This window comes from Phocoena sinus, chromosome 14 (genome assembly GCF_008692025.1).
Source record: "Phocoena sinus isolate mPhoSin1 chromosome 14, mPhoSin1.pri, whole genome shotgun sequence".
Classification (NCBI taxonomy): Eukaryota; Metazoa; Chordata; class Mammalia; order Artiodactyla; family Phocoenidae; genus Phocoena; species Phocoena sinus.
This window is the reverse complement of record NC_045776.1, coordinates 80,977,047-81,004,997: the sequence shown is the minus strand read 5'-3', so window position 1 is coordinate 81,004,997 and position 27,951 is coordinate 80,977,047. Positions and strand designations below refer to the sequence as shown.

At 47.9% G+C, this 27,951-nt stretch overlaps 1 protein-coding gene across 5 annotated transcripts in view; it reads right to left on the bottom strand.

Annotated features, from left to right (window-relative positions):
- Positions 1-27,469, bottom strand: part of HVCN1 (hydrogen voltage gated channel 1) — a 30,139-nt gene extending 2,670 nt beyond the window's left edge. The window contains exons 1-6 of one of the 5 annotated variants that reach the window (XM_032602539.1): positions 27,373-27,469; positions 26,738-26,819; positions 22,454-22,493; positions 8,342-8,614; positions 3,502-3,606; positions 1,714-1,945 (exon numbers count right to left, since the gene is read on the bottom strand). In XM_032602539.1, the coding sequence (XP_032458430.1) occupies positions 1,714-1,945; positions 3,502-3,606; positions 8,342-8,614; positions 22,454-22,474 (631 nt within the window). In that variant the 5' untranslated portion in view covers positions 22,475-22,493; positions 26,738-26,819; positions 27,373-27,469. Of the gene's footprint in view, positions 1-1,713; positions 1,946-3,501; positions 3,607-8,341; positions 8,615-22,453; positions 22,494-26,737; positions 26,820-26,849; positions 27,228-27,372 lie in introns of those variants that run through there. The other 4 variants (XM_032602534.1, XM_032602537.1, XM_032602535.1 and 1 more) reach the window with 4 other exon arrangements.
- Between the last annotated feature and the right edge of the window lie 482 nt (positions 27,470-27,951).

Below are 27,951 nucleotides of genomic sequence, written 5' to 3'. Positions count from 1 at the left end.
AGTCTTGCTACTTAGCAGCAGTTGTTCAAAAGGCACTAAGTGCAAGCCTGGAAATGCTCAGGCTTGGGGTTGGGACTGTCACTTTGCCAACTTTCTGCCTCCAGAGCTATGGCCAGTTGTCAGGCAATGACCTGCATCTTGGCTTGGGAGCTTGGGGGGGGCGCTCCCAAATGCCCACACCACACTGCAGACACGGCCTCAAAGACTGGGCTGCAGTAGGGCCGCTCCGCCCCTTTCCAAGTGTGAGTGACGGAGTCCAGACCTTCCCCCACACGTGTGGCGCCCACAAGGCCTGGGAGTAGCCGTCCCTGGTCCACAGTGTTCCTGGTTGTCTCACTGAATCCGGTTTAGCCTTGTGTTGCTTCAGTCACGCTACTAAATTTGATAGCAGTGTAATAACGGGCAATAGCCAGTCATATGCCTCGCTGCCATTTAGACAAAATGGACAAATCTCACAACAGTGTGATGTGAGAGTACTGGGTAGTAACTGCTTCATGAGTCATTTATAATCAGTCATGGTCTATCTACCTCACATAACCTTTGCAGAGAATATTTTTCTGTTAGATTAGATGAAAAAATCGACATAAGCATCTAAAATATTATCTGAAAAGCCTCCATTATTTCCTTTGACAGAACCCAAATAAAGGTTCTTAATAGGCTTTACTTTAATCACTAGATCTGAACTGGCCGCCCCCAAAGCCCACATGCCTGACAAAGCCGCTCGCACAGCCCTTTCCCTGGCCAGGTGGCACCACAGCAGGCGGCCGCAGCAGGGGATGGGCCTGCTTCCAACAGGCTGCACTGTCGCTCAGTCAGTCTCCTGACAGCGACCCACAGCCCGTCGTGTTGGGCACTAGTCTAGGGATTCCCAACCCTGCTGGACACCCAGTCACCTGGGAGTGCTTCACAGACGGACACCTCCCTCTGGGCTCCGCACCAGACTCTCCACTTAAAGTGTTGAGCGTGATTCTGGTGCGGCACTTCTGAGGACAGGCATTTGATCAACTCTGACTAGTTCGCTGATGGCTGAACCGCTAACCAGTCACTAGGTCCACATAAAACCACAGCACAAATGGCTTCTCTGACATGGAGGCTCCCTGCACCAACGGAGAGTGTGTGAGGAAGAGGATCTGTACCTGAAATACGGTAAAGCAGTATTTCCCCAAGTGTGTCCTACAGAGCCAGAGTCTACAGCACGCTCATAGGTGTTATTTCCTCCCAAAGTGTTGAACTGGTCAACTTGGAAAACAATTACAGTTCTCAGAGCCTTCATCATGCTAACTCGTGTTGTGACTTTCTCAAAGGGGGCAGAGTCTAGTGTACAGCATTTCTCAGCTTCCTTGCTCCCCTTCCGAAGGTGCCCCTCCCAAGGTGGGATGGGGTTTCGTAGAACACTCTCCAGGAAACACCAAATGAAAAACAAAGGTGCTTTGGGAACCAAGCCGGCAGGGATTGATCAGGGATTAGTCTAACCCTTGCCATAACCACCTTTCAGTAATCATAGAAATGAGAGTCTGAAGGAGACAGCCACTTCCTCTCAGAGCACATGTCCTGGTGTCAATTTGTAGCCACAAAGGTGACAGTGGGACACCAAATCAGACCATGTTTCTCTTGGTTGCCAGGAGGAGGAGGACCAGGGCCTCTGCGCCCCTTCCAGGCTCCACCCACTGTCCCATCCCCCACCCCCCCAGCCCAGGAGTGCAGGGGACATACCGTTGATGATCCGGGCCACCCGCCACAGGCGGAGCAGAATCAGCAGCCCTAAAGCCTCAAACTCATGCTCCCGGAAAAGGAGGACAACGTCGAGGACGAAGGAAACCACCACGATGATGGCGTCCAGGATTTCAAACTTGTGGTGAAAGAACTCCAAGCGGAAGACAAATATTTTAAAGAAAATCTCCATCATAAAAAAGGTCAAGATGGCAATGCTCATGTAGTGGAACACCTGAAGGGGACAAGGAGATACAGAGTAGACTCAGGCTGTCATGGGCTGGGGCAGGTCACACGGACGAGCTGGCCTTGAATGCCCCTGCCCAGTCACAGAGAGAATCCATTCATTTGACCAATCCCAAATTCCTGCCAGCACCAGGCGCTGTTCTCGGGCCGGACTGTGGCTGAGAACAGCACACACGTTGCTCTCTGAAGGGCAATGGGGCAATGGCAGTTGAAAACATCCGCCGTGCCCTTTGGCCCTGCAAAGCTCACGCATGCACAAAGACAGGATATTTACTGCAACATCATTTGCAGAACAAAAGATTTTCTACATTGTTTGGAGAACAACAGAAACATCCACTAGACTAGGGCACTAGTTAAATGCATTATGGTATCTCCACATGGAGCATTACGCAATTGTTCAAAAGACCAAGGCTGATCCGTATGTATCGACTAGAAATGATGGTAAGTGAAGAGAGTTCCCAGATCTTGATTTATAAATACTAGCCTTCACTAAAGTAACCTTTTCCATTCTGGGGCAGGGAAAGTACGAATGAGCTGGGACATCATCCAGGGCCAGAAAACAAGGAAACGCTCAAAGGCTATGGAGTCACGTCAAGAGGACAGAGCAGTCAGCTCGAAGAGGCTCACAGTGACCAAATTTGGGACAGCTTGGATATTTAGTATTTAGGGGTAAAGTGCCGTGATGTCTAACTTACTTTTGAATGGTCAGACAAAAATAGATGGGTGTGGGGTGTGTTTGTGGATATGTATATATATAAAGAAAGCAAATACAGCAAAATGTATATTTGCCACTTTTCATAATAAAAAGTAAAGAAAAAGGCACAAGACAGTATAGGAGGTATATTACTGACTCTATTAAACAACAGGGAGAGGAAAGATAATCATCTATGGGAGGACTTGGGTTGGCACAGAAGAAAACATTAACGGCTGCCGTGGTGAAAGGGGCCACGAGTAGGAAGGAGGTTTAATATTTTCTGCCTGCTCTTTTACCATTTGAAAAGACATTTTTGCATTGTCCACTGAATTTTTTTCAAAGGGTGTGGGGAGATGCTTTTAAGCCCCTGGCCTTCTCCCCAGTTACTGGTGATGGGCCGCACAATGCATTTTCAGTGTGTCCACTGCCCTTTGGGCGAATGTCTGGGATGGGCTCAGGCAGGAACTGTGAATCAGGGAATAAATGGTGGGCACATCCCCCCCAAATGGCTCCAGCACAGGGACCACGTCAAAATGTTGACAGGAGGAAAAACAGCTCGTCTTCCTCTGGGGGATGGGAAGGAATCATGCTCCTGGTTTGATAATCAGTGACAAACTCCAGCTCAGTGGTCTAGGATAGCTCAAGGTTCAAGCCATCAAGTGACTTGAGGAGGTTTCCTGCTTGTAGTAAATTCATATCTATAATTGGGAAAGGAAGACATTTTCTCTGCTCTTTGACTGAAAGCACCCAATCAAACTACCCTCAAATAGGCCTGGTTACTCCAAGGCAGGTGCTGCCCCACCCTGCCCACCCACAGAGTGAACCACATTAAAGGGCTGGGGACACACTACCCTGGCAGCATAGTTATTCTTGTCAGGCTGGATGATCTTTAGGTCCAGTACGAGCTCGGCGAGCACCAGGAGGGCATCCAGAATGACCAGGCAGATGATGATAACCTGTGGACCAAGGGAAGAAGCAAGAAACCATGAGACCTAAATGGGGACCCTCCTTTCATCTTTAAGGGCTGGAAACATCTGAGTGAAACCACTGGGGAAAGACGCCAAGGATGGTAGGCCACTGCCCACAGCCCGAGCGCCCTGCAGGGAGCCTGCTGGGGGCCAGCTCCTCTGGACAGGAGCCCCTCCTTCCAGCCCTGGGCAGTGCCTGTCCTCCTAAAGCCTCCGTGTGGCCCAATGACTGACCCTCGGTCACCATTGGTCTTTCTCTTACTCGTAAATTCACTGCTTCCCAGCATCTCTCCAACCAAACTGCTAATTCCTAGATGGCAAAATATACTAAAGTTTCTAAAAGCATTTATTTTTCTAGTTCTGGGGATTGCTCTTGCCAGGGTATGCCCAGAACAGATGCTCAATAAGCAATTTAAAATTTAAAACATCCAGCCTCAGAGATACGGCCTCCTCCAGGCAGCTGGGTTAGAGTGACGTCCACTGTGCCCATGAAACAGCTTCTGGCTGGAGCCGTGAGGTACCCACCCCAACTCCCATGTGCTCGCTGGGAGGGAAGGGGGAGGGAGTCCTGCGTCTCCTGGAGAACAGAGAAGAGCTGCTGTAGGAAAGAATCCCGTGGGTTTTGTGACCTGCTGGAGGGGGGAGGAAGGTGGGGACCAGGGTGAAGTGAGTGGGTGGTCTTATCAATGGCAGTGGGGGTAGTCATGGTGACGGAGGTGGTGATGATGGTGAGGACATTAAAGGTGGGGTGGAGGTGATGGCATTTGGGGAGACCCTGGGGATGACATGGTGGTGGTGGAAATGGCAGCAACGGGAGGAACCCCAAAGGACACTGTGTGACCCTTCTCTTCCCTTGGAAATACTGGACCATCACTTACTTCCCCCAGGGCCTTGCCTCTTACACTCTCAGGTAGATAGATTTTGATCTCTGAAAATTAATCTGCCATTATCTTGGCAGTTTCTACAGTTTCAGGGTGAAATTAAACAAGTTCAGGCCTATAAAGAGTGGACTATTAAACCTTTTGACCATTTCAACCTGTAGTAATTATTTCAGTAATTAAGTATTTGATGACATGGTTTATTGTGAAAATTGTATGGCAAAGTGCTTTGTAATGAAGTTTTCAGACAAATCCAAATTCAGTAGCTTAGTAAAGGTTCAAGGGACTTCCCTGGTGGCTCAGTGGTTAAGAATCTGCCTGCCAATGCAGGGGACGTGGGTTCGATCCCTGGTCCGGGAAGATCCCACATGCCACGGAACAACTAAGCCTGTGCACCACAACTACTGAGCCTGCGAGCCACAACTACTAAGCCCATGTGCCACAACTACTGAAGCCTGCACGCCTAGAGCCCGTGCTCCGCAACAAGAGAAGCCACTGCAATGAGAAGCTCGTGCACTGCAACGAAGAGTAGCCCCTGCTCACCACAACTAGAGAAAGCCCACGCACAGCAACGAAGACCCAACGCAGCCAAAAAAATACTCAAGCCTCAGGTGAAGTCTTTCTTTCCTTCTTTCCTTCCACCCTCCCTCTTTGGTTTTTAGACCTAAAGGGATCTAAGAGCTCATCTGGTCTAAAACCAAGGCACAGAGTTATTAAAAACAGACTGAATATAATATATATATATTCCCAGTCTGGGAAGATCCCACATGCCACGGAGCGGCTGGGCCCATGAGCCATGGCCGCTGAGCCTGCGCGTCCAGAGCCTGTGCTCCGCAACGGGAAAGGCCACAAGAGTGAGAGGCCCGCGTACCACAAAAAAAAAAAAAAAGAATGAAAGTACTGACACATGCTACAACGTGGATGAACCTAGAAAATATTATGCTAAGTGAAAGAAGCCCAACACAAAAGACCACATATATTTTATGATTCCATTTATATGAAATGTCCGGAATAGGCAAATCAATAGGGACAGAAAGTAGATTAGTGTTTATCAGGGATTGGGGATTATTGTTTAATGGGTACTAGATCTCTTTTTGGGGTGATGGAAATGTTTTGGAACTAGATAGTGGTTGACAGTTGGACAACATTATGAATGTACTAAATAAATGCCACTGAATTATTCACTTTAAAGTGATTAACTTTATGTGAATCTCACCTCAATTTTAAGAAGTGAGAGAGAGACCCAAGGTCACAAACTATAATGCCCAGGTCCCAACCGCAGCCTCTATGAACTAATCCCTAAGGCCCTGAATTTGCCAGTTCACAAGGCAGTACTAGTTCTGAAGGGAGCCACATCACAAAGAAAAATGCTGAGAATTCAGGGAAGCTGGTTAATTCCAAATCTCACTGGAAAATGGCCGTGCCTAGCCACAGCACGCAGCAGTGCAGAGCGTGGACTGTGGGGCACCAAGTCCTGGGCCGGCTCCCCCGTTAGCCTGGACCTTGGGCACAGCTCTCAACTCCGCTGAGCCTCAACGTTAACTCTAAGCTTCAGCTTCCTTCAGGGGATAACGGGTTGGCCACATTTTCTACCCTGAGTGACAAGGGGAGCATCGTGTGAGATAATGTGTGAGGAGCGCTCAGCAGAGGGCCCGGCCCTGGTGAGCAGGAACTAAAAGTGAGGCTCCTGGCCATCGTCCCCTAGCCCAGCTACCCTGTCCGTCCACGGTTTCCACAGAGGCCTGACTCACCCCAAATTCTCTCCCTTGGTTGGTTGTGCCATTCTGTGGGAGAAGTGACAACAGTTAACTATATATCGTGTCACCTTGGTCACCTCAAACCATGGGAATAGGTGGAGACTGCACCCAAGAAAGGGATTCCAGAATCTTCCTGTATGCTGATTCTATCTGCAGAGATCAAACCCTTAAACCCTCACCCCTACTCCAAGGTGGCCTCCCTGCTTCTACTCTGGGCCCCTCTACAAACTGCTCATGTCAACACCTCCCCACCCCCATACTCAGAACGATGGCTGTCCACTGCCCACGGATGGCCTTCCAGTGCCTCCTCTCCCTCTACTGGATACATATAAGCCGCGTGGACCTTTCTTAAATTCTCGAATACTGAAGACCCTTTCCGACCCCCGGACCTTTGCAAACACAGCCCCCTCTGCCTGGGAAGCTCCTCCCCTCCCATCCACAGAGCTCACTCCTGCCCAACCTTGAGGTGTCAGGTGAAATGTCACCTCCTCTGCCACACGTCCTCCAGCTAACATCCTAGGTCGGGTCTCCCCCACCCCCAATATCTCTCAGAGCCCCCTTCAGTTTCCCTACAGAGGACTTCTCTCCACTTGATTCCAGCATGTCTGATTACTGGAATGCCCACCTCTTCACGGACCATTAATCCTCCAAGACTGAGGGCAGGGACATGCCCACCACACTCACTGCTGTACCCCTGGCACATAGTAGAAGCTAAGAAGCGACTGCACTGCTGAGTAAATGAATAAACATCTCTACTCTGCTTTCCCCCAGAGCCACGTGCCCCTGGGGGGCCCGGTCAGGAGAGGTGGGACCTCCCAAGGGCTCCCCTTGCAGCTGGAAGGAAGCTGGCTCCTTCCTTCTCTCCTGAAATTGAGGGTTTGGGAGTTCAACACCAACAACTTAACACCACGTCTTCTCTTCTGTCAGAGCCACAGAGGAAAGCACTAAGCTGTCAGGAGTGCTGTGTTGCCTGCTTTGTTTCTCTAAGTCACACGAGAGTGGAAAAAAAAGACTAAAATAATTCCTTTTTTCTATTTTACCATGGAACAAAGTCAGTGATGGGAGAGGCAAGGGCTGCTTCTCTCTCCTTCCAGGGGGTACATTAGCTCTAGGGAGGGGCTGGATTATCGTAGTTATCCCTGCAGCAGGGACCCCAAAATGGCTCCGTTCAGGGACAGGGCTGACAAGGAGCCTCCTGCTTTCTCCTGGGACTCAGAACATGCTTCCAGACACCTGCCTGCCCACATCGGGGACATGGGGTGGGGTTCAGACAGGGCTGGCCAGACTCCACTCGCGTTTGTCCTTCAAAATCGGCAGATGTTGGGACAGACATTGAACCCTGTAGAAGTCCCATTCCCTTTGCCATTCTTTGAAGTCTGCGTCTCCCTCTCAGGGTCTCCCCATAACCACACCTGGAGGCTGGCGGTGGGTTAAGCAAGGCAGATATTTTTGGCATCACTTCACAAAAGAAGAGATGCCCCCCCGCCCCCGTCTCCTTTGTGTGTGTGTGGTAAATTTTGCATAACATAAAATTTACCATTTTAACTATTTTAAAGCTGGCATAAAGTTCAGAGGCATGAAGCACATTCACAAGGCTGTGCAACCATCACCGCTGTCTAGTTCCGGAATGTTTTCACTCCTGCAAATGGAAACTGTATCCATTAAGCAGTCACTCCCCCCTCCCGTTCCCTCCAGTCTGCTGTCTCTGTGGATTTACGTGTTCTGACATTTCATATAAATGGAATTATAAGACACGTGGCCTTTTGTGTCTGGCTTCTTCCACTTAGGATCACGTTGACAAGGTTCATCTGAATTGTAGCATGTGTCAGTGCTTCAGTCCTTTATATGGCTGAGGACAGATAGATCACATTTTGTTTATCCGTTTTCATCAGGTGATGAACTTTGACTTTTGGATTAAGACTTACTTTGCCCCAGACCACATGGGACCTGCCCAGCACATGGTCAGTGCTCCGTAGATGTCTGTGGAGTGAAGAAGCTGGTGGCAGAGAAGGGCCCCTACCCTGCCCTCGTGACTCTTTGCTGACGGCTCTGCCCCACCCCAGGCATCTCAGGCCTCTGCCCACCTACCTGAAACCTGTGGGCGCTGAAGAGCTTCCTCAAAGTGGTCCTGAAGTCGAGGCGGGGCCTGGGCACGGGGGCAGGGGCCGCAGTAGGATCGGCATCTCTGCCCTCTGCGCCTGAGGCCAGTGTGGGCGGTGGCTCCTCCTCCTCCTCCTCTTCATTCTCCCACTTCTTGTAGTTGATGTTCCACGCGTGGCAGTCATCCCCAACGACGGTGAAGTGCTTCAAGAATTTGCTCATCCTCTCGGCGGGAGCCACCCTGGCCCTGCGGGTGACTGCCTGAAGGGAGGGGACAGAGAGGAAGCGCTCAGGTGGCCCATCTGTCACTCTGGAGGAGCAGGGCCCCTGCTGGGCCGGGCCACGGGGTGAAGACAGTCCCCGTGCTCAGAGCACCGTGCAAGCACAGACCATGAGGTCACAGTGGTTTCTCGTGCATTTATTTTTGGAATCCAGGGTCTCAGGGCCGGTGAGGCAACAGGAAACCCCAGATTCCGTCAGGCCTGCCACTGTGGTCTGGTTGGCAGTAACCAACAGGAGAGGTACTGCCACCCAGTCGCAAAACACCCACCACGGGCCCTCATGTAAATACTGGAAGAGCAGCCCATGGTTCAGAGACATCACAACCTAAAACCCCAGAGGTGAGAGTTGGCAGGGCGGGGAGAGGGCAGAGGCAAAAGTAAAAGTACCCAAAGTTTCACACAAAAGTGAAGCCACCCTCCCCGCCTTCCATGCCACAGATCAGTCCTGGAAAGGTCTGAGCAGCAAGCGGATTTTTCCTAAGTTCAGCCAGTGCTGTTTTAAATACATTATGGACAGCTGTTTAAAGACGGACGGACTTCAAAGCAAAAAAGCAAATATCCTCCCATTCCTTTGCCCAACTTACCCTACCAGACATCACATTTTTTATAAAGTTCAATAATGAAAACTTTCAGGTATACTTACAAGAATAGGCAATATGATCAGCATAACAGGAAAAAAGAGCCCCAAACAGACCCAGGTCCCTGTGGGAACCTGGATGTGATGGCAATGGCAGTACAGGTCAGTGAGAAAACACTGGAGAGGTTAGGATATCTGGCTTTCCCAACAGGGAAAAAAAAGAAATCCCTACCTCACACCACACACACAGTAAGTTTCAGTTGTGTTAACCTATATAAATGTATTTTTAAAAACTTTAAAAGTCTTAGAACAAAATATAGACAAGTATCTTTATGACCTCAGGTCTGGGAAGGATTGCTTAACTAAGACACAAACCACAAAAGAAATGGATAGACCTAACTCATCAAAGCTAAAAACTTTTATCTCTTGCTCTTTCTCACACACACATCTGTACAAAGTCAGATACACCACAGACTGGGAGTAAATATTTCCAATGTATTTAATAGACAAAGATTTTAGTGTTCAGAATATATAAAGAAATCTTACCCAAAAAATACAACTCCATGTAAAATTAGGTAGTGGATATTAACAGGCAGGTCACATGAGAGGAAACCCAGATGGCCAAGACACTCAACTTCACTAATATTCAGGAAAATGTGAATTGACGTAACAATCACACAGCTTTTTGTTCCTCACACTGTCAAGAATTTAAGTCTACAATAGCAAATGTTGGTGAATGTGTGAAGCAAAGGGGGTCTCCTGAACCCTGAAGACAGGAACAGACACTGGCACCACTATATTTGGAAGTAATCTGGCATTGTTTTGTCAAGATGAAGCTGTACTAGTTAATGATCTAGTAATCCCACCCCTAGATAGGCTTCAAAGAGAAACTCACCCACATGTACTCAAATCAGTAACATGTTCAAGAATGTTCACTGCAAATGTTCACCTAAATGGTAGGAGATAGAGAAGTGAATTTTCTCTATTCATGTGATGGAATTTTATACACAGTTAAAATGAATGAACTATGTCTCTGTGTATCACTGATGACATCCACGTGTACCCCCTCAGCAGTACTGAACACAGCAGATCACTCCCTTTCTTCAAAAACTTCCTTCATTGGCATCTGGGATTCCACACTCTCCTAGTATTCTTCCTACGTCAATGGCCGCAAAATATTACTATACATTGTTTTCGGAATGTGAAAAATGTGAGCATAAACATACAAAAGAATGGGATTTCTGATTCTGACCATGATACAGTAACTGGTATAAACAACTATACCAGTTAGAGCAACTGCCATAAAATTAACTATACCAGTTAAAGCAACTGCCATAAGACTAGATAAACTATAAAACTGGATAAAATATATGAAATTTACTGTGATCCCTGAGAGAAGAGAAACAAATGAGATGAGCCCCCACAATCACCTGCCTGGAAGTACTTTCTGGACTCTGGAGACAAAGATTATAGTTCAGGGCTATTGAACTTTCCTTCCTCAGGAATTTGTGTGTCAAGGTACCAGAGAAAATGAAGCAGCGCAGAGAAGAAACTAAAAAAATTGGACTTTAGCTGAGTCCTAAAATTCACATGTGCAGAGCAAGACTCCATGAGGCAGGGCAAAATATAACTTTCAGCGAAAAAAAAAAAAACTCTTGGGGAACTGTGAGCTGAATTACTACCAATTACACAGGGCTGAGTTAGGAGATCTGAGTTCCAAACAGCTAGAGTAGAGAGATCTTGTTGAACACTCTGAGCATGCAGTAGAAATTCCAAAAAAGCCATGCCTTATAAGTAGACCTAATCTAGCCCTCCAGTCAGGGCTACCTTAGACCTCTCCCAACTAAGCTTAAAAATAAGGTTTTTTCGAAAGATCAAACTTATCCCTAAGTACATTAACTGCCCGTTGGAACAAAACTCAAAAGTGCTCTTTTGAGGAAGACAGCAAAACACCCTCAACAACATAACATTCATAATGTCCAACATATAATAAAAAATTACTAGGCAGATAAATAAGCAGAAAAAATGTGGCCATAACCAATAGAAAAATTAGCTTAATAGCTCAAGAGGGACAGAGATATGGAATTGGCCAATGGAGATTTGAAAATAGCTATTCTAAATATGTTCAAGGATTTCAAGGAAAACATGAACTTAATGAGGGAACAAATGGAGAATCTCAAAAGAGAAATGTAAACTACAAAAAAGATCCAAATGGATACTCTAGAACAGAAAAATACATATATGAAATGAAAAATCACTGGATGGGCTTAATAGCTGATTAGATGCTGCAGAAGAAAAGTTCAGTGAACTAAAAGATAAAAAATTGAAAATATCCAGTGGAAGCATGGAGAGAAAAAAGACTGGGAGTGGGGGGAAGAATAGAGCCTCAGGGACAATATTAAGTGGACTAATATACATGTACCTGGAGTACCAAAAGGAGATGAAAGGAAAAATATTTGGAGAAATAATGGCTGAAGAAAATTTCCAAATTTGATGGAAAAATATAAACACGTAGATACAAGAGTCCATGTCCCCAGAGTATCATGTGACACCTGACCTAGAACAGAAGCCCATCAAGTGCCTGTTGGCTGAGGGCACTGGTGCCCTGTCTCCCATGCCAGCCCTCCAATTGCTGGGTTCCCAGGGCTGGCTAAGGGCCAGGCCCACAGATGTCCCAAATCTCTCTGGGTGGCTACTGGCCATAATCCGCCCCCCTCAAAACACCTCACTTAGCAGATGGAAACCTCCCGTACTAGTTCTCAGCATGGTGGGAACCTCAGGGTGCTTTGCAAAAACCACATTTTATATTTCATACAGGAAAGGAAATCTTTTTTGAAACTTTGCACCCAGTAAAGAAGCAACTTTCAGTAATTTGGGATGAAAATATTTATGGCACCCAGCAGAGCACAAAACAACTCTAGTTTTAAGTCAAAAATCTGTCATTCCGGAAGCAGAAAAGTTCCAGAAAAGGGCAAAGATCATGAAAACGTTGTGGGCCTCAGTAACTTCACCACCCACTCTGGACTCTCAGCTCTCGGGATCCCCCCCAACCTTGCCTGGGTGGGACGGAAGGACTGACTCACTGAGCTACGGGGACCACTGGCCTCAGTGTCTAGCCTGGAGCAGCCCCTCTGTAAGCACCAGCTGGTATTATTATTCCTCAACAACAAAAGCTCTCACCTCCACTCCTCCAACTTCATCATCACCTGTGGATATCTCATTTCTCTGGTTACTAGCCCTGCTGCCTGCTCTGCAAACCCCAGACTATTTAGTTACATGAACTGAAAGATTCCTTTTCTGGCTGAAGCTATATAGATTGAGTTGTTTCTTTCACGTGCAACCCGGAGAATCTAGATCAGTGGAGGCCCTGGCACTGGACACCCCCATCTCCATCTCCCCTGCCTTAACCGTTGCTGTCCCAATATATCCTGGCATTGCTCTCTCTGGGGTCACCTTTCCATATCAAAGCCCACAACTATGGTTCCAGCTGGACTGGACTGTATTCTCTCACACTGTGGACTTGGTTCTATTTGACAACCGCGCCTCTTGATTTTTCTCCCATCTCTGGCCTCCCTTCCTGTACCATGTCCCTGCCCCCATGCCACCGGAAGTCCTCAAGTCCCCAACCCTGAGCTTGTCCTGGCACAGGGCGACTCTCTCCCTTCGGTGGTCTCTACACACCTGTGCTTTCAATGCTGCTCAGGTGCAAATCAGCCTCCAGCCTGCTGTCTGATATCCTGCCAGGTCATTAGTTGCTATGACCCAAACTGAACTAATTTCTTATCTTTCCCCCCAAGTCCACTCTTCCTTACATGTTTCCCCTAGGTCATGGTGTCACATCCACCCTGCTGCTCAAGCCAAGAACTAAAGATCATTCCTGACTCCTCTCTCTCCGTCAGTCTAACCTCCTAAACACCACTCATGCTGTACCTTCTCTTCTCCGTCTAACTCTCTCCTACCGCTCTCACCTCTTGCCGGGACACCAGCACCAGCCTCCTCACTCAGCCTCCTGCCTCTGACCCTTTCTCCACCCAGTGGTGGCCAGGGTCACCTTTCTCCAAGGCTGGTCTGGCTGTGTCCCTGCCCTCGCCTATCCTTCCCCTCTTCCCATTACCTTCAGTCCCTCCACCCTCACCCACTGCCAACCGCTGCCTTCAGGACAAGGTCAAAGCTCTCTTGGTCTCCTCCCCAGCCTCCGCCACACTCCAGTTACACCAACTGCATTGTGGTTCTAGAATAAACCATGCTCTCTCTTGCTTCCAGGACTTCACACGGCCTGCCCCCTGCCTGGAATACCCTCGCCTGTCTCACCCTAGTTCTCTTTCAAGTCTTACAGACGTCGATTTTACCTCCCCTGGGAGGTCTTCCTTAACCGCCGCCTGCTGGGTGAGGGTCCTTCTTCTACTTCCCCATCAAGCCCCTCACTAACAAACACTTTGACATCTCAGGGTTGTCTGTCTCCGGCACTGGTCTGTGAACTCTGGGAGGGCAGATGCTCTTCCTCCTCCAGTCACAGGGAGGGGCTCAATAAGTATTTAATAAATGCATTAACAGCAAAACCGCAGGAGCTACCCATCAAAGGTAATCGCCTACTTCTGGTTTACACATGACAGGTATTATATCTGAAAAATTACTCCCTGGGAAAGAGGGGGAAAACAAGAAAAACAGACCCACGATTGATGGAGAAGAAAATGTTCTTGTGAATGTCTATTACAGACTCTGAAGCTGCCATCTGTAGGAGGGGGAAGTCCCTATTTCATGGTCATCCAACAATCACTGAAAAAGGTACTTTTAAAGAAAGTCAGCCGACTCTTGATTGCCAGGGCCTAATATCCCCTAAGTCCCCATTTACCCGTTCCCTCCCACAGCCTACTTTTAGAGACCAGATTTGCTTTTTTTTTTTTTTTTTGCAGTATGCGGGCCTCTCACTGTTGTGGCCTCTCCCGCCGCAGAGCACAGGCTCCGGACGCGCAGGCCCAGCGGCCATGGCTCACAGGCCCAGCCGCTCTGCGGCATGTGGGATCCTCCCGGACCGGGGCACGAACCCGCGTCCCCCGCATGGGCAGGCGGACTCCCAACCACTGCACCACCAGAGAAGCCCCTGATTTGCTTATTAATCAATACTCGTACCCCAAACAAGACACAACAGCAGCAACATCTATTATTGTTGATTGTTTATTATTTGTTGTATCAGCACACCGGTAAATTCCTTAAATGCACCATTTCATTTTAATTCCTAACACCCCTCTGAGGTCGAAGCCATCATTTTGGGTCTGGGTGAAAAAAGTGCCTTGTCCAAAGTCATACACTCAGAAAATGGCAGAGCCAGGATATGCCCTTGAGCTGTATGACCTGGAGCCCCTGTGTTAGAAGACATGGCGGAGAAAAAGCCAGGCAGCCCGTGACTGGAGATCTGCCTGTTAGGAGGGTGTAGTGGGATGAATTGTGGCTGCCCCCAAATTCATGTCCATCTGAAACCTCAGAATATGACCTTGCTTGGAATACAGGCCTTTGCAGATGTAATTAGTTAAAGATCTTGCTGGGAATTCCCTGGTGGTCCAGAGATTAGGACTCTGTGCTTTCGCTGCCAAGGGCCTGGGTTCAATCCCTGGTCAGGGAACTAATATCCCGCAAGCCACACAGTGAGGCCAAAAAAAAAAGATCTTGCAACAAAACCATTCTGGATTTAGGGTGGACCCTAAATCCAGTGACTGGTGTCCCTACAAGAAAAGGAGAGGACACACAGAGGAGAAGGCCACGAGAAGATGGAGGCAGAGACTGGAGTGATGCATCTACAAGCCAAGGAATGCCAAGGATTGCCAGCAACCACCAGAAGCTAGGAGAAAGGGATGGAACAGATCCTCCCTCTGAGCCTCCCTCTAACCCAGCCAATACGCTGATTTTAGAACTCTGGACTTCAGAACTGAGAGAATAAATTTCTGTTGTTTTAAGCCATCTGGTTTGTGGTCATTTGTTATGGCAACCCCAGGAAGCTAATACAGAGGGTGTGTGTCCGAGTCAGCCCAAGGGTACTACAGACCATGTGCTCTCTCATTCTCTCTCTCATCTTCGTGGGCCACACATCCATCCTGCATTCCTGGGAGAAAGTAGGCTCCTTTGGAGGTCACAAAACCACTTGTTTCTTTTTGTTTGCTGCTTATAGGCCACCTCCATCCCCTCTTGCTCTCACTTGATGCTGACAAAAATCCTGAGAAGTAGGTAGGACAGGGAGGTGTGGTCTCTCCATTCTACAGAAGGGGAAACTGAAGTTTGGGGAGGGGAGACCTACTGCCCAAAGTCACCTGGTGTGGCAGGGTGACAGAGATGGGGGGAGGAAGGCACTCCCCTATACCACCTGGTGGGCAAGGAAATGGGTACATCCTTCTTAGGAGGGCAATGAGGCAGCTTCATCTTTTGAAAAAATATTTGAGTCTCTCCAATGTGCCAGGCATGGGAGCAAAGGAGGATCAGCCTTAAACCAGTTTCTATCAAAATTTTAAATGTCATTGTTTGACCTGACAAGGGACTCACACATGAGCAAAAAGACACTCACGCATAATGCTCACTGCAGACCTGCTACAACCTCAAGGTCCATGGTTAAATACACTGTGGTAGATCACACTATGGAATACCACACAGCTGTTAAGAATGCAGTACACCAGTGTGGCTGTACGTACTGACATAGAAAGGTGTCTTTCATCTATGATCAAGTAAAAACCAGCATATTACAGATCAAAATGTATAATGCCATTTTTGTTAAAAACAAAATCAACAACCCAAACCAAGGGGTTACCTCTATGAAGGGATAGGGATTGGGATTGGGTTGGAGGGTGAAGAGGAACTTTCTTTTTTTTTCCTATTAGGTTTAACCATAAGAAATAGTCATTTATGTAATAAGATCTAACCTGCAGAGAATGAAGTATTTGGGGGCAGTGAGGAGGGAAGGAGAATGAAAAAAAATATATATATACACACACATACAGACACACACACATATCTAATGTATACAACTGGAATCCCTGAATAAGAAAACCAAAACAATGGAACAGAATGGTTCAAGATATAATTCAAGAAAACTTTCCTGAAATAAGACTTTAAAAAAAATGACCATTTTCAGAGACTTCCCTGGTGGCTCAGTGGGTACGACTCCACACTCCCAATGCAGGGGCCTGGGTTCGATCCCTGTTCAAGAAACTAGATCCCACATGCATGCTGCAACTAAGAAGCCCATGTGAAGCAACTGAGAAGTCCGCATGCCGTAACTAAGACCAGGTGCAGCCAAAATAAATAAATATTAAAAAAAATTATTTTTTTGATGACCATTTTTGTAGGTCAAAATTGGTAGAAACTGACAATTTCATGTGGTTCAACCTAATATATACTGTTTGTTGTTTTAATTTCTTACACTGAGAACTTGTTTGTGTACAGTTTTTAAAAACAAAGAAACAGAAGTGGTAAAGCTGGCATATGAACTCAGGTCTACTAGCTTTGTTCTTTCTGAGACGCTCAGAAAACATGCCAGAAAAGCTGATATTTTTTAAAGCAACAAGAACGATGATATTGAAAGAGGCTGAATCAAGGTTCTGAGATGCAATCCTCTCTCCCTTAGCAGGGGAAACTGAGACTTGCAACATGGCAATTGCCACCACCCAGTGGACAGTCCATGAACTTGCACCTGCACCTTGTCTTCTGGGTCCAGGAATCTTCAGACACACCCAGCCAGGGTCAGAGAAGTTGTCCCCAACCCCTGCCTTCCATCTCCCTCCCCCAAAGCCCACCTATCACTAAGCCCTGTGCATTTTAGCATCTAAATGACCCTTGAATTCATCATCTACTTCTCCCATTTTCTGCCCACCTCCCTGCCCCAGCCTCCACCTTTTACTTGGAGGATGTACCAGCTCCTCACTGTTCTCCCCATCACTCTTAGATTCTCGTCAGCAGCCTGAGAGCACTTCTTGAAACATAATCACGTCACTCCCTGTGCAGAAAAGGCCTGGGGCTGCTGCCCTTAGAAAGGCCTGCTTGGCCCTTGGCTGACATCTGGGAACTTGGATTTTGGGAGGGTTCCCACCTGGTAAGGACAGCTCACTGTGACCGGATTCTTTGTAAAGACAAGTGGTTTATGTAGAACATCTGCTTTCCTCTGGGTAGTCTGGAATTTTTGGAGTTTGGAAGGCACCCATGTGACCAGCCCCCAGATGAAAACCTTGGGTGCTGAGTCTCTAACAAGCTCTCCTAGCATGTGTTGTCACAATTTGCTGCTGGAGGAATTAAGCAAGTCCCATGTGACTTCCTGGGAGAGGAATCTGGAAGCTTGTGTCTGGTTTCCCCTGGATTTCACTTCATTTATCTTTTCCCTTTGCTGATTCTTCTTTGTAAAAATCTTAGCCATGAGTGGAACTGTATGCTGAGTCCTATGAGCCTTCCTAGCGAATCACTGAACTTGGGGTGATCCTGGGGATCCTAATGCACTCCCTTATTTGAAACTCTTCTTTGGCTTCCCACTGATCTTAAAAATAAAGACCCAGGGAATTCCCTGGTGGTCTAGTGGTTAGGACTCCACGCTTTCACTGCCAAGGGCCTGGGCTCAATCCCCGTTCAAGGAACTAAGATCTCACAAGCGGTGTGGTGCGGCTGGGAAAAAAAAAAAGACCCAAGTGCCTTCCAGAGACCTATAGCCATTCTGCACTCTGTGACCTCTGCCTGCCTATCTAACCACACCTGTCACCAGTCTCTCTGCTCTGGCCAGATGGTCTCCATTCAGTCCTTTGTACTCAATAGGTTCCTTCGACCACAAGGCCTTTGCACACATGATTTCCTCTGCCTAGAACGCCCACTCCTCTTCCACCTTGTCATTTTTCTTTTCCTCCTTCAGGTCTCCCTCAAGCATCCCAGCTCCAGGAAGCTGACCATGTACCTCCCCTGTTGCATTCATGCATGGCCCACATGCCTCCCCAATGGAGATGGATCCACCTGTTTGTGTAACAGAGTCTGTTTCCTCCCCCACTCCCCATTAGGGGACTGGGTAGGTGGGTTTCTGCTCATGCCATATCTTCCGTATTCTTCATGCCTGGAAGACCACAGGTTCCCTCCCACTAAACATACCTGGAGGGTGGAATTAATCCCTCGAGCAAATATCTCCTCTTGGGGGACTCATGTACCCCAGAGGCTCACGTACTCTACCGCCACCTCCCCCTACCCTGTCCCCAGGGATTTATGTTCTGAGGAATGCCTATTTTTAAAATCAGGGAAGTCTTTAAATAAGCATAGCAGCTTTTCCTTCTCTAGGGTGGGGAGGAAGTTTGAGGTTTCACGAAAATAACCACCGTGACGGCTGACTAGTTTGGGCGGGGGGTGGTGCTGCTGGTAGACTGAGAAGCCTGACTGGTGGCCCAGGTGCCCCAGAGACGTATTCTCCAACTTTTCTCTCCATTTCCTGTAGGGTCAGAATCCCTCCTGACTTGATGGAAGAGTCTGTTGACCTGGCAAGTTGATCAGGAGGCTGGGTGGAGACGATGTGGGAAATAATATTTAAGGTAGTGGAAACTGTAGCGACTGTAACTATCCCCAGAGCACCTGCCATTTTCTGAGCTCTGTGCAAAAAGCCCTTTGTAACATACAGCAACAACTCGACAAGGTGGGGACTGAATCCTCTTCATTTACAGGTGAGGAAACTGAGAACAGAGAGGCCAAGCAACTTGCCCCAGCTCACACAGCCAGTGAGAAGCAGAGCTCAGACTCCGACCCAGGCTGCCTGGCCCAGAGCCCTCTCCCTCCTGCATGACCTCTCTGAATGCTGCCCTGGACCCAGCTCACAGCTGGTGAAGGCCAATGCTGGGCGGGGAGTTCAGCCCAGTGTTACTCAGTAAGAAACACATTTTATATCCTGCCACTTAGTACACATTGACATATATACGTTCTATAACCAACACTAAAGTTAACATGTGAGAGACTTATGTTTTCCACTTTATTCTATTTCTTAAAAGGCTGATGGCAGCCCATTAATGGATTTCAGGAATCACTAATGGGTTGAGTTTGAAAAACACGGGTATGGTGGGATGTACTCTATTTCCCTGGGGGAGGGAGAGGATGATTGTCAGAGAGGTGGCAGTCTTGCCCAAAGTCTGTATATCAGCCATGTTAACTGGGAAGCATAAGTCAGGCTGCTATTTGTGTTAACAAAAGCATAGAAAGAAATGAAAGCATAGAAAGAAAAATATAGTTACCCAGCTAGAAATTAGGACCTATCACCAGTACAACTGAGTCATCTGGGCCACCCCATCCCCCAACATCTTAGTGATGCTTCAGCCATGGAAAAGATGGGATAAACAAGAATTCAGGGCTCCCCTCCTTCCTGCCCCACTGTGGCTCGGTCCTTGGAAGGAGGCCAGTGCAGCTGCAGTTTAACCAATGGCTCTCAGCTCTGGCTGCACACTGGAACCACCTGGATGCTTTAAAAAAAAACCCAGTGCCTGGGTCACAGGCCCCAAGATTGTGATTCAGTTGGTCTGGGGGTGGCCTGGGTGTTGGGATCTCCAATGTACAGCCAAGGTCAAGAACCAGCATCGTAAATGAACCTGGTGCCTCCAAACACCTTGTGAGAAGTGTGCCAAAGGGCCACAAGGATTTCTAAGCACACCTGGCAACCAGGTTCTCCAGATGTGGCTGGTGACATGCAATCATCTGAGCTGAGGACTAGGTCAGCTGATGGGCTGAAAATCGTTTCACTTTATCCTCATGATGGCGTCAATAGCTCCTGTGTTTCAAGCGTTTGTCATAGCCCGGCACCCTGCTAAATGCTTTCCAGTCACTATCTTGTTTAATCCTCACTGTTCTCATTTTACAAAAGAGGAAAACGGAGGCTCAGAGAGGTGGGAAGGGGCAGGGAGGGCCCTGCTGGGGGCCCCTCTGGGCAGAGCTGGCTACAGCAAATCAGGTCTGAGCCATGGCTAAAAACCCCACCAGTTTCTTCTACGACAGAGCTGTTTTCCTCTCCAAAATTAGAGCTGGACAATTAAAAATCTCCTAAAAGCAATCCTATTAAAATAGTTTTTTAAAAACATAATTAACTTCACAAGGTAAATTATTAAAAGGAACTTGTTCTTTGAATCAGTAAGAGGCTTATTTTCTACACGTGGCCCTGGTCCAATTTCCCCAGCTCCCCAGCAATGCCGCTGGGGCCACCCCTTCTTTTGGCCTCTGTTCGATGACAGACAGGCTCCCGCCCCCAGGAGTCCCCCGAGGTGTGTCCTTGGCTCTGCATTCCAACACTCTGCTTGCCCTGATGTTTTTGTGTCCTCACCCCCACCCTTGCGACTTGTCCCTGCAGCCAGACCCCCTGACGTACCCGGAATCCCCAGCTTTACCTGCTGTCATTCACCCCAATGAGCAGATCTTTACTCCAGATCTATTTCTTTCAGTATTACTATTGTCAAAACATGAGCAAAAAGAAATAATAACCCCAACACACCAAATTTATCATCTACTTATCCACCCATCTCACTCTAATCTATGTCTTTTACAATTATAATCGAAGACTGCAGACAACTTTGTATCTTATTTTCTCCCCACTACCTATATGTATCAGACTTATGCCTTTTTAATGGCCAAGAAATTTACCAAGAAGTCAGTGCTCATTATTGCATTTTCTGTTCATTTTTAGCACCTCTATCACCAATTCTAAGGCCACATTTTCTCACATATTAACATTTCTGAAGTCTGTCTTACAATTGACCAGTGTCAGTGTTGTGTTACATTAGATCACAGTAAATGGCGGCACTTCTTCTTCTTCGTAGCACATAATATAATGTTGCATCTACAATCAATGGCATCTTACATGCTAAGAAACACACAAATTTGTGTTTCTAAATTGTGCTGTAAATTATACTTTTTCCTTTTTATGGGTTGTTTCCTTTCCCGCAAGTAAGATGACCAGGTTTGATTATGACTATTTTCATGACTCTTGATACACCCTGTCACGTTATTTTCCAGCAGTCGTGTGGGTTGATCCACTCATGAGATGCAGGAGTGAGCCGGTTACACCACAGCATAACCACCATCGAGCGTGCATTTCCGCTTGTTTTTTTGGTTTGCCTAGTAGGGTGCTATAAATGAAGGAAACTGTTCCATTTGCCTTTCTGTGAGTATTAATGATAACTGGAACTCACGGAGCTCCTGTTATTGGGTGGCAGGCACTAAGCTTCCCATATCTTATCAGGAATTGACACAACTCTACAGAGGGCGATTGTCATCCCTCTGCTGGAAATGCCACCATATTTCATTAATGCAAAGTTGAACATTTTCCCACATTTCTGAAATCAGAATTGGTGGCATGTTGTAAGTGCCATTGGTCACTTCCTCCTCCCACATTGTAAACAGCTTTAAATCAGAAATACTCTTACAGTTAAAGGGGCCATCAGTTTGACGAAATGCAAGATCCCCACCATCATCATCATCATCATCATCCCATGGTCCTCTGGCCCTCACACTTGCTTCTCCAACTCTGCCCCATCACTCTGCTGCTACCCTGAGCTTCTGGCACTGCCCTGATAGCTCTACCTGGCCAGGCCCCCAGAAGCTCCAAGTGAACAGCTGAAATGGAAGCCAACACTTCCTCTTCACCTTGCCCCACCCTTCACAACTAATGTCTCCCCAGATCCAACAAGCCTGCACCCCAGATATCAAGGACAGAATTTATTAGACCTACTCAGGTTGGCCACACAGCACAGGAGGCACAGCATTTGCTTTGGAGTCAGGCTAGGTTGAAATCTCATTTCTGCCACTTCCTACCTGTGTGATCTTGAGCAAGTAGCTTTACTTCTCTGTGCCCAAGTGTCTCTACCTGTAAAATAAGCAGTTGGGAGAAGCCCTTATGGGCTGAGTATTGGCCTAGCATTCTGAGACCATTGTCTCCTCAACTCTTCCCTGTGAGCCTTCAGGAACGGGGGTGGTTAAGTAACTTTTCCCCATTTTCCAGATAAGGAAACTGAGGCTCGGGGAGGTGAAGGGCGTGACCAGATGATATAGGGCTATTAAAATGCAGAGCTGGGTTTTGAATGTTTCCGATTATCAGGCTATCTTGAGGTTCCTTCTATAGCTTTCACCTCGGTGACTTTTAACACTTTGGTATGGTGGAAGCACCCTGAACATGTGTTTTTCCTCTATCTTGTTAGAAACACCAAACAGAATTATCTTCTCAAGCTGGGAGGTCCCTTAACTGCTAGTCTTCCAGAATTAATTTACCTTTTCATCCCAGGTGGCCATTTTCCTGTCGTCTCCAGATCTGGAAAATAAGAAAACATTTGTCTAGATCTATCACCCTACTATCATTCGCCATAGTATGTGTTTTCCAACACTTTCTTACAAATTATTTTTAACTTGCTTAGGTTAACAGTGTCTGAAAATAGTAAATAATAAAGCTCAAAGCATGTGGAGAAGGATGTACATCCTGAGTATATACCCAAAAGAACTGAAAACAGGCACTCAAACAAATACATGTACACGAATATTCATAGCCAAAGATGGAAACAATCCATGTCCATTAACATATGAATGGATAAATAAAAGATGTTATATCCATACAATGGAATGTTATCCAGCCATAAAAAGAAATGAAGTACTTTTGCAATATCTACAAATATCGGATCACTATGTTGTACACCTGAAACTATTGTAGGTCAATTATACCTCAATAAAAAATAAAAGAGATATGAAGTGCTGACACATGCTACAACATGAATGAACCTCTAAAACATTATGCTAAGTGAAAGAAGCCAGACACAAAATGTCACATAGTACTTGGTTCCACTGATGTGTAATATCCAGAATATGCAAATCTGTACAGACAGAAAGCAGACTGGTGGTGGCCAGGAGCTACGGGGAGAGGGGAATGAGGAGTGACTGCCTAATGGGGACAGAGTTGCCTTTTGAGGTGACGAAAGTGTTCTGGAACTAGATAGAGGTGGTAGTTGCACCACATCGGGAATGTATTATATGATAATGAATTGCTCACTTTAAAAGTTAATTTAAAAAAATTTAATTTTATGTTATGTGAATTTCACTCCAATTAAGAACCAGACAGACATATGTTAGTGTTGAGATTGCTCTGGAAAGCAGCAAAGAATCTAAACGTCCACCAACAAGGGAGGGTCTGGTTGAGTCAGTTACAGTACATCTGGGAGTGGGAGACTCCAGTGCTGTTACATTTCCATATGTGGATGAGGAAAGATGTAATATAACAGGTGCCCCCCCATCACATTATAGCATAGTGTGTACAGTATGATCCCATCTATGTGAAAAAAATGATATATGCATTTTTTTAAAAGTCTGTAAGGATACAGCCAGACTCTTTACAGTGGTTATTGCTGGAGAAAATGGGAGTGATTTGAGGGTGGGGTGGGTATTTTCTTTCTCTTGGCTTCTGGAAGGTCTGAACTTTTACAATGATTATGTGTTACTTCTTAAAACTTATTTTTAACATAGGTGACATATGTAGTAAAAAATTTAAATACAAAAAGATACTACGACAAATAAGTCTTCTTTCTACTCCTGTTCTTCCCAGAACGCCTCTCCTACCAGTTTCCCACATAGTCTTTGGAGGTATTCTATGTCTTTCCAAGCACAGCCATACTTATTCTTTTTTTTCCCCTTAAACAAATGTGAGCCTTCACACTGCTCTGAACCTTGCTTATTTCCCTTTAGGGTGTGGGAGGCTGAAAGATAGCCCCATCAGTCCTAATCCCCAGAACCTGTGAATTCCTAATCCCCAGAACCTGTGAATAGGTCAATGTACACGGCAAAAGGGACTTCCCAGGTGTGATGAAATTAAGGACTCCAAGATGCGGGGATTATCCAGGTGGGCCCAGTGTAATCAGAAGGGTCTTTACAAGTACAGCAAGAGAATCAGAAGAATAGGAGACATGACTACAGAAGCAGGGATTGGAGTCAGAGTGAGATCTGAAGATGTTATGCTGTCTTGAAGATGGAGGGATGGGGTCATGATCCAAAAAATAAGGGAAGCCTCTAGAAGCTGGTGAAGGCAAGAAAACAGATTCTCCCCTAAAGCCTCCAGAAGCAATACAGCCCTGCCAACACCTTGATCTTGGCGTACCAAGACTGAATTGGGGCGTGTGACCCCTAGAACTGTTAGATAATAAATTTATGTTGTTTTAAGCCATCAGATGTGTGGTCATTTGTTACAGCGGCCACAGGAGACTAACACAGTGTCCCAGAGATCGTTCTACGCCGTGTGCTCTAGAGCAAGTGCACTCTTTGGATGACCACACAGGATTCCCCTGAGGGGGTGTGTGTAGTTCCCATTAGTGACCAACGTTAGCTTCCCAAAGTTCCAGTGAATGACCTTATGTATCATGTGTTATTTTTGTAATTTAAAAAATACTACCATTTTGAAAAAAAATCACGAAGACCTAAAGAAAAAAAGAGTTCTTTTTCTCCCCACGGTACCATGCTTAGGGCACAAGGGACTCAGTTTCTTGCTGGTTGACTGGTAGAGCAGCTTCTGCAACCAGCAGAGTTCACCTGGCTGTGTTCCTGTTCCAGCCCCTGGGGGCCCTCACCCTGCTCTCACGAGGTGGGCTCAAGTGGAACCACCACCAAAAGTGAAGGTGAAGGGAAAAATTAAGGTGCCCTGGAGATTTCCTTCCTCCATAGGACAGGAAACGGAACTAGCGCATGCAGAGAGAAACACCCAGATTCACTAATCCAAGCAATGGAAAATTTAAACCTGCCCTAACCTCCCCATTAAACTAGACAAAACAAAAAATGAAAAAACCCAATGCTTGCGGGGCTGTAGGAAAACTTGCACACGTTGCTGGGGATAATTTTTCTAAATAGTCACCTGGTAATAAGTGGTATATGCCTTCAGGATGATCATACCCTTGACTTGAACACATCAGTTTGGAAACTGTAACTCAAAAATCATTTGAAAGCAAAAAAAAAAAAAAAGTGCAATTTGTACCACAGTGTTTAAAGCAAAGTTGGATATTAGGGTTAGAACCTGGAAACAGCCTATAAGCCCCACTGTAGGGAAAAGCTGAGGAAGGCAGTGGGAGGAATGACAATTCTGAGGTCTATGTAGAAATGTAGAAAGAAGGCTATTAAGCAATGAGAAGTAGAACTCTGATGGTTGCACACACTGCCTGCAGAACTTTTATCAGTTTTCAGAACTTTTACTCTGTGCAAGGGCATGGCACTGGGTTCTGGGGAATCCAAAGTGAAGAGACAAGAAAAAGGTCTGGGCCCTGGTAGGCTGACATTTTAGCCAGGAAACACATAAGCAAGGTAACATCACCCAGGGCTAAGCTCCGGAAAGAAAAACGGTAATGCAATAAAGGGCAGGCAAGAGTGGCTCCTGCAGCTTGGGGTGGTGAGGTAAGGCTTCTGAGTAGGTGACTTTTACGGTCGTCTCTGAATTGCAAGGAGGTGCATCACAAGAAGACGGCAAGAAAGAGAATTCCTGGGAGAAGGAAGGGCATGTGCACAGACCCTGAGAGAGCAGAGAATTTAGTATGTCCAAGAAAGGAGGAGGAGGCCAGTATGGCTGCAGTGAGCAGGCAGTGGAGTGAGGATGGGGGCATGAGAAGAGTCAGGAATCAATCAGGGCCTGACTGTGCAGAGAGTTCAGTAGACAGTGTTGAGGATCTGGGGGTCACGGTGGGGATGCAGAGGAGTGACCAGATTCAGAATATGCTGAGAAGTAGCACTTGCTGCTGGCCTAGATGTCGGGGACAAAGAGAGGAGCAGGTTTTGGAGCAAGAATATGCTAGGCTTCCTCCTTCTTGCAAAACTGGTGGTAGGGGAGGGCAGTCCTGGAATTGTGCAAGCCTCACCCCAAAGATTTTCAAAACCCGCCCCTACCAGCCTTTCCTTCGGAGTCAGAGAGGGAGGAGTTGCAGCCCCCAGCCTTGGTCTTACTCAAGAAACTTCCAGCTGCTGGCGGGGCTGTAGGAAATACTGCAGATCTCAGATAGCTCTGACTTGAGGGTGAAGGACAGAGAAGTGCTTTCAGATGAGTGGGGATGGTGGAGGGGGCACGGCTTGAGTCACGCACTAGGCTAGGCCTTCACACCAACCATCTCATTTAATCTTCTCGGCAATCCTCTGAGGCACAAAGCATGCTTAACCCCGAGGTTACGGATAAGCAAAGGAAACAGACAAGGAAATTGAGGCACGGAGAACTGAAGTCCCATGGCTAAGCCTGCAAGAGCCCCCCTGTGCCCAGCGGGAGTGCTGGTACAGGCCCAGGAGTTCCTGGACAGGGGCTGCACCGCCCTCTCCTCTTTGTCCTGGAGTTTAACCTGGCCCCAACCCACTGTTCTTACTCCTTGGCATCCCCTACCCAGGCGAAGGATTTGTTGCTGTGGAGGTTCTTCCTGCAGGGATGAGCAGGCTGGCTCATCTCGGCCTCCTCCCGTTCCCAGCACTGGTTTCTCCCTGCCGTCTCCCTAGGGGTGCAGGACAGGGTGGGGCAGGCATGATGAGTAAGAGGACTTAGGGGTTCACACCGACCTGGGTGAGTTCTGGCTCTGCCTCTTTTGGCTGTGTGACCCCTGGCGAGTGGCTTGGCCTCTTTGAGTCTTGGTGTCTTCACCTGGAAGAGGGAGACAAGGATGGTACCTACCTCACCTGTTGCTGCTGCTGCTACGAGGCACGAGATGAAGTGAAGGCACCTGGCCCATGTAAGCACTCCATACAAAAGGGTAGTTCTTCAACACTTCCGTTTTCAAGGGGAGATGTGCGTGCTGTCTCCTGTCCTCCTCTCCACTGGATTCTAGAATCCGTGGGCCAGGCAGGGATCCCTGAGTTATCACTGCCTGCCCGCGTTCCCCCAAGCTGGGAAACGCTAGAACTCACGGCAAACCCGGGCCTCCTGGGATCCCGCGGGGGTCCCTGGCAGACTCGGGCTGGGAGAGCTCGGAGAAGGGCAGCGCGCCCCGGGCCGGCCCTGGAGCACTTACCCTGCGCCCGGCCCGCCGGCGGCCACCGCAGCAACTGCGAGCTCGGCGCCTGCCCAGCCGCCCCTCCCCCACGCCCCGACCCCCCTCCCCCCCCGCCCCGCCCCCCCCCCCCCCCCGCCCTCTAAACTCAGTCAGCTGCTGGTCTCGGGCTCTGGCCCGCGTCTGTCCCGTTGCCTTCGTTCTTGCCTGTCTGTCGGTCTCCCGGTTGTTCTCTGGCTTCCCCCCACCAGGCCCCCTCGCTCCGCAGGCCCGAGCCTGACCTGGGCCTCCTGCAATCCCGCAGATGGACAAAGGTCCCGCCCGTGGGAGCCAATCACGAATCATGAGAATCCTGGCCCAGGCGACCCTAAGGGAAGGGGTGGGAGGAGGGAACCACTTCCTTCCTCCAACGGGATGTATTGGCAGCGGGTCCACCAGCCTCCCCACCACACACACTCAGGGAAGCAGGGCTGGCTCCTGTTCGCCCCCCCTACCCCCTGCCAACTCCTGGTTACTTAAGGGGGGCCCTGAGTGTCCCCTGCACAGTATCTGCAGGCAGGGGTTGGAGGGTGGGCAGAATGCCCTAAGGGGGTGGCCAACCTCGAAGCTGTCAGGACGCCCCTGGGTTGGGGGGGGGGAGGTGAGGCTGGAGGTGAAGAGGAGGTGCCCTGCAGCTGGGCTGGTATTGGCACGAGGGAGGAGCCTTCCAGCCTCGAGGCAGAGCACACCCTTGCTCAGGCCGACTAGGGCTCCCCTTCCCCAGCTTTACCATCCCTCCCCTGCAGG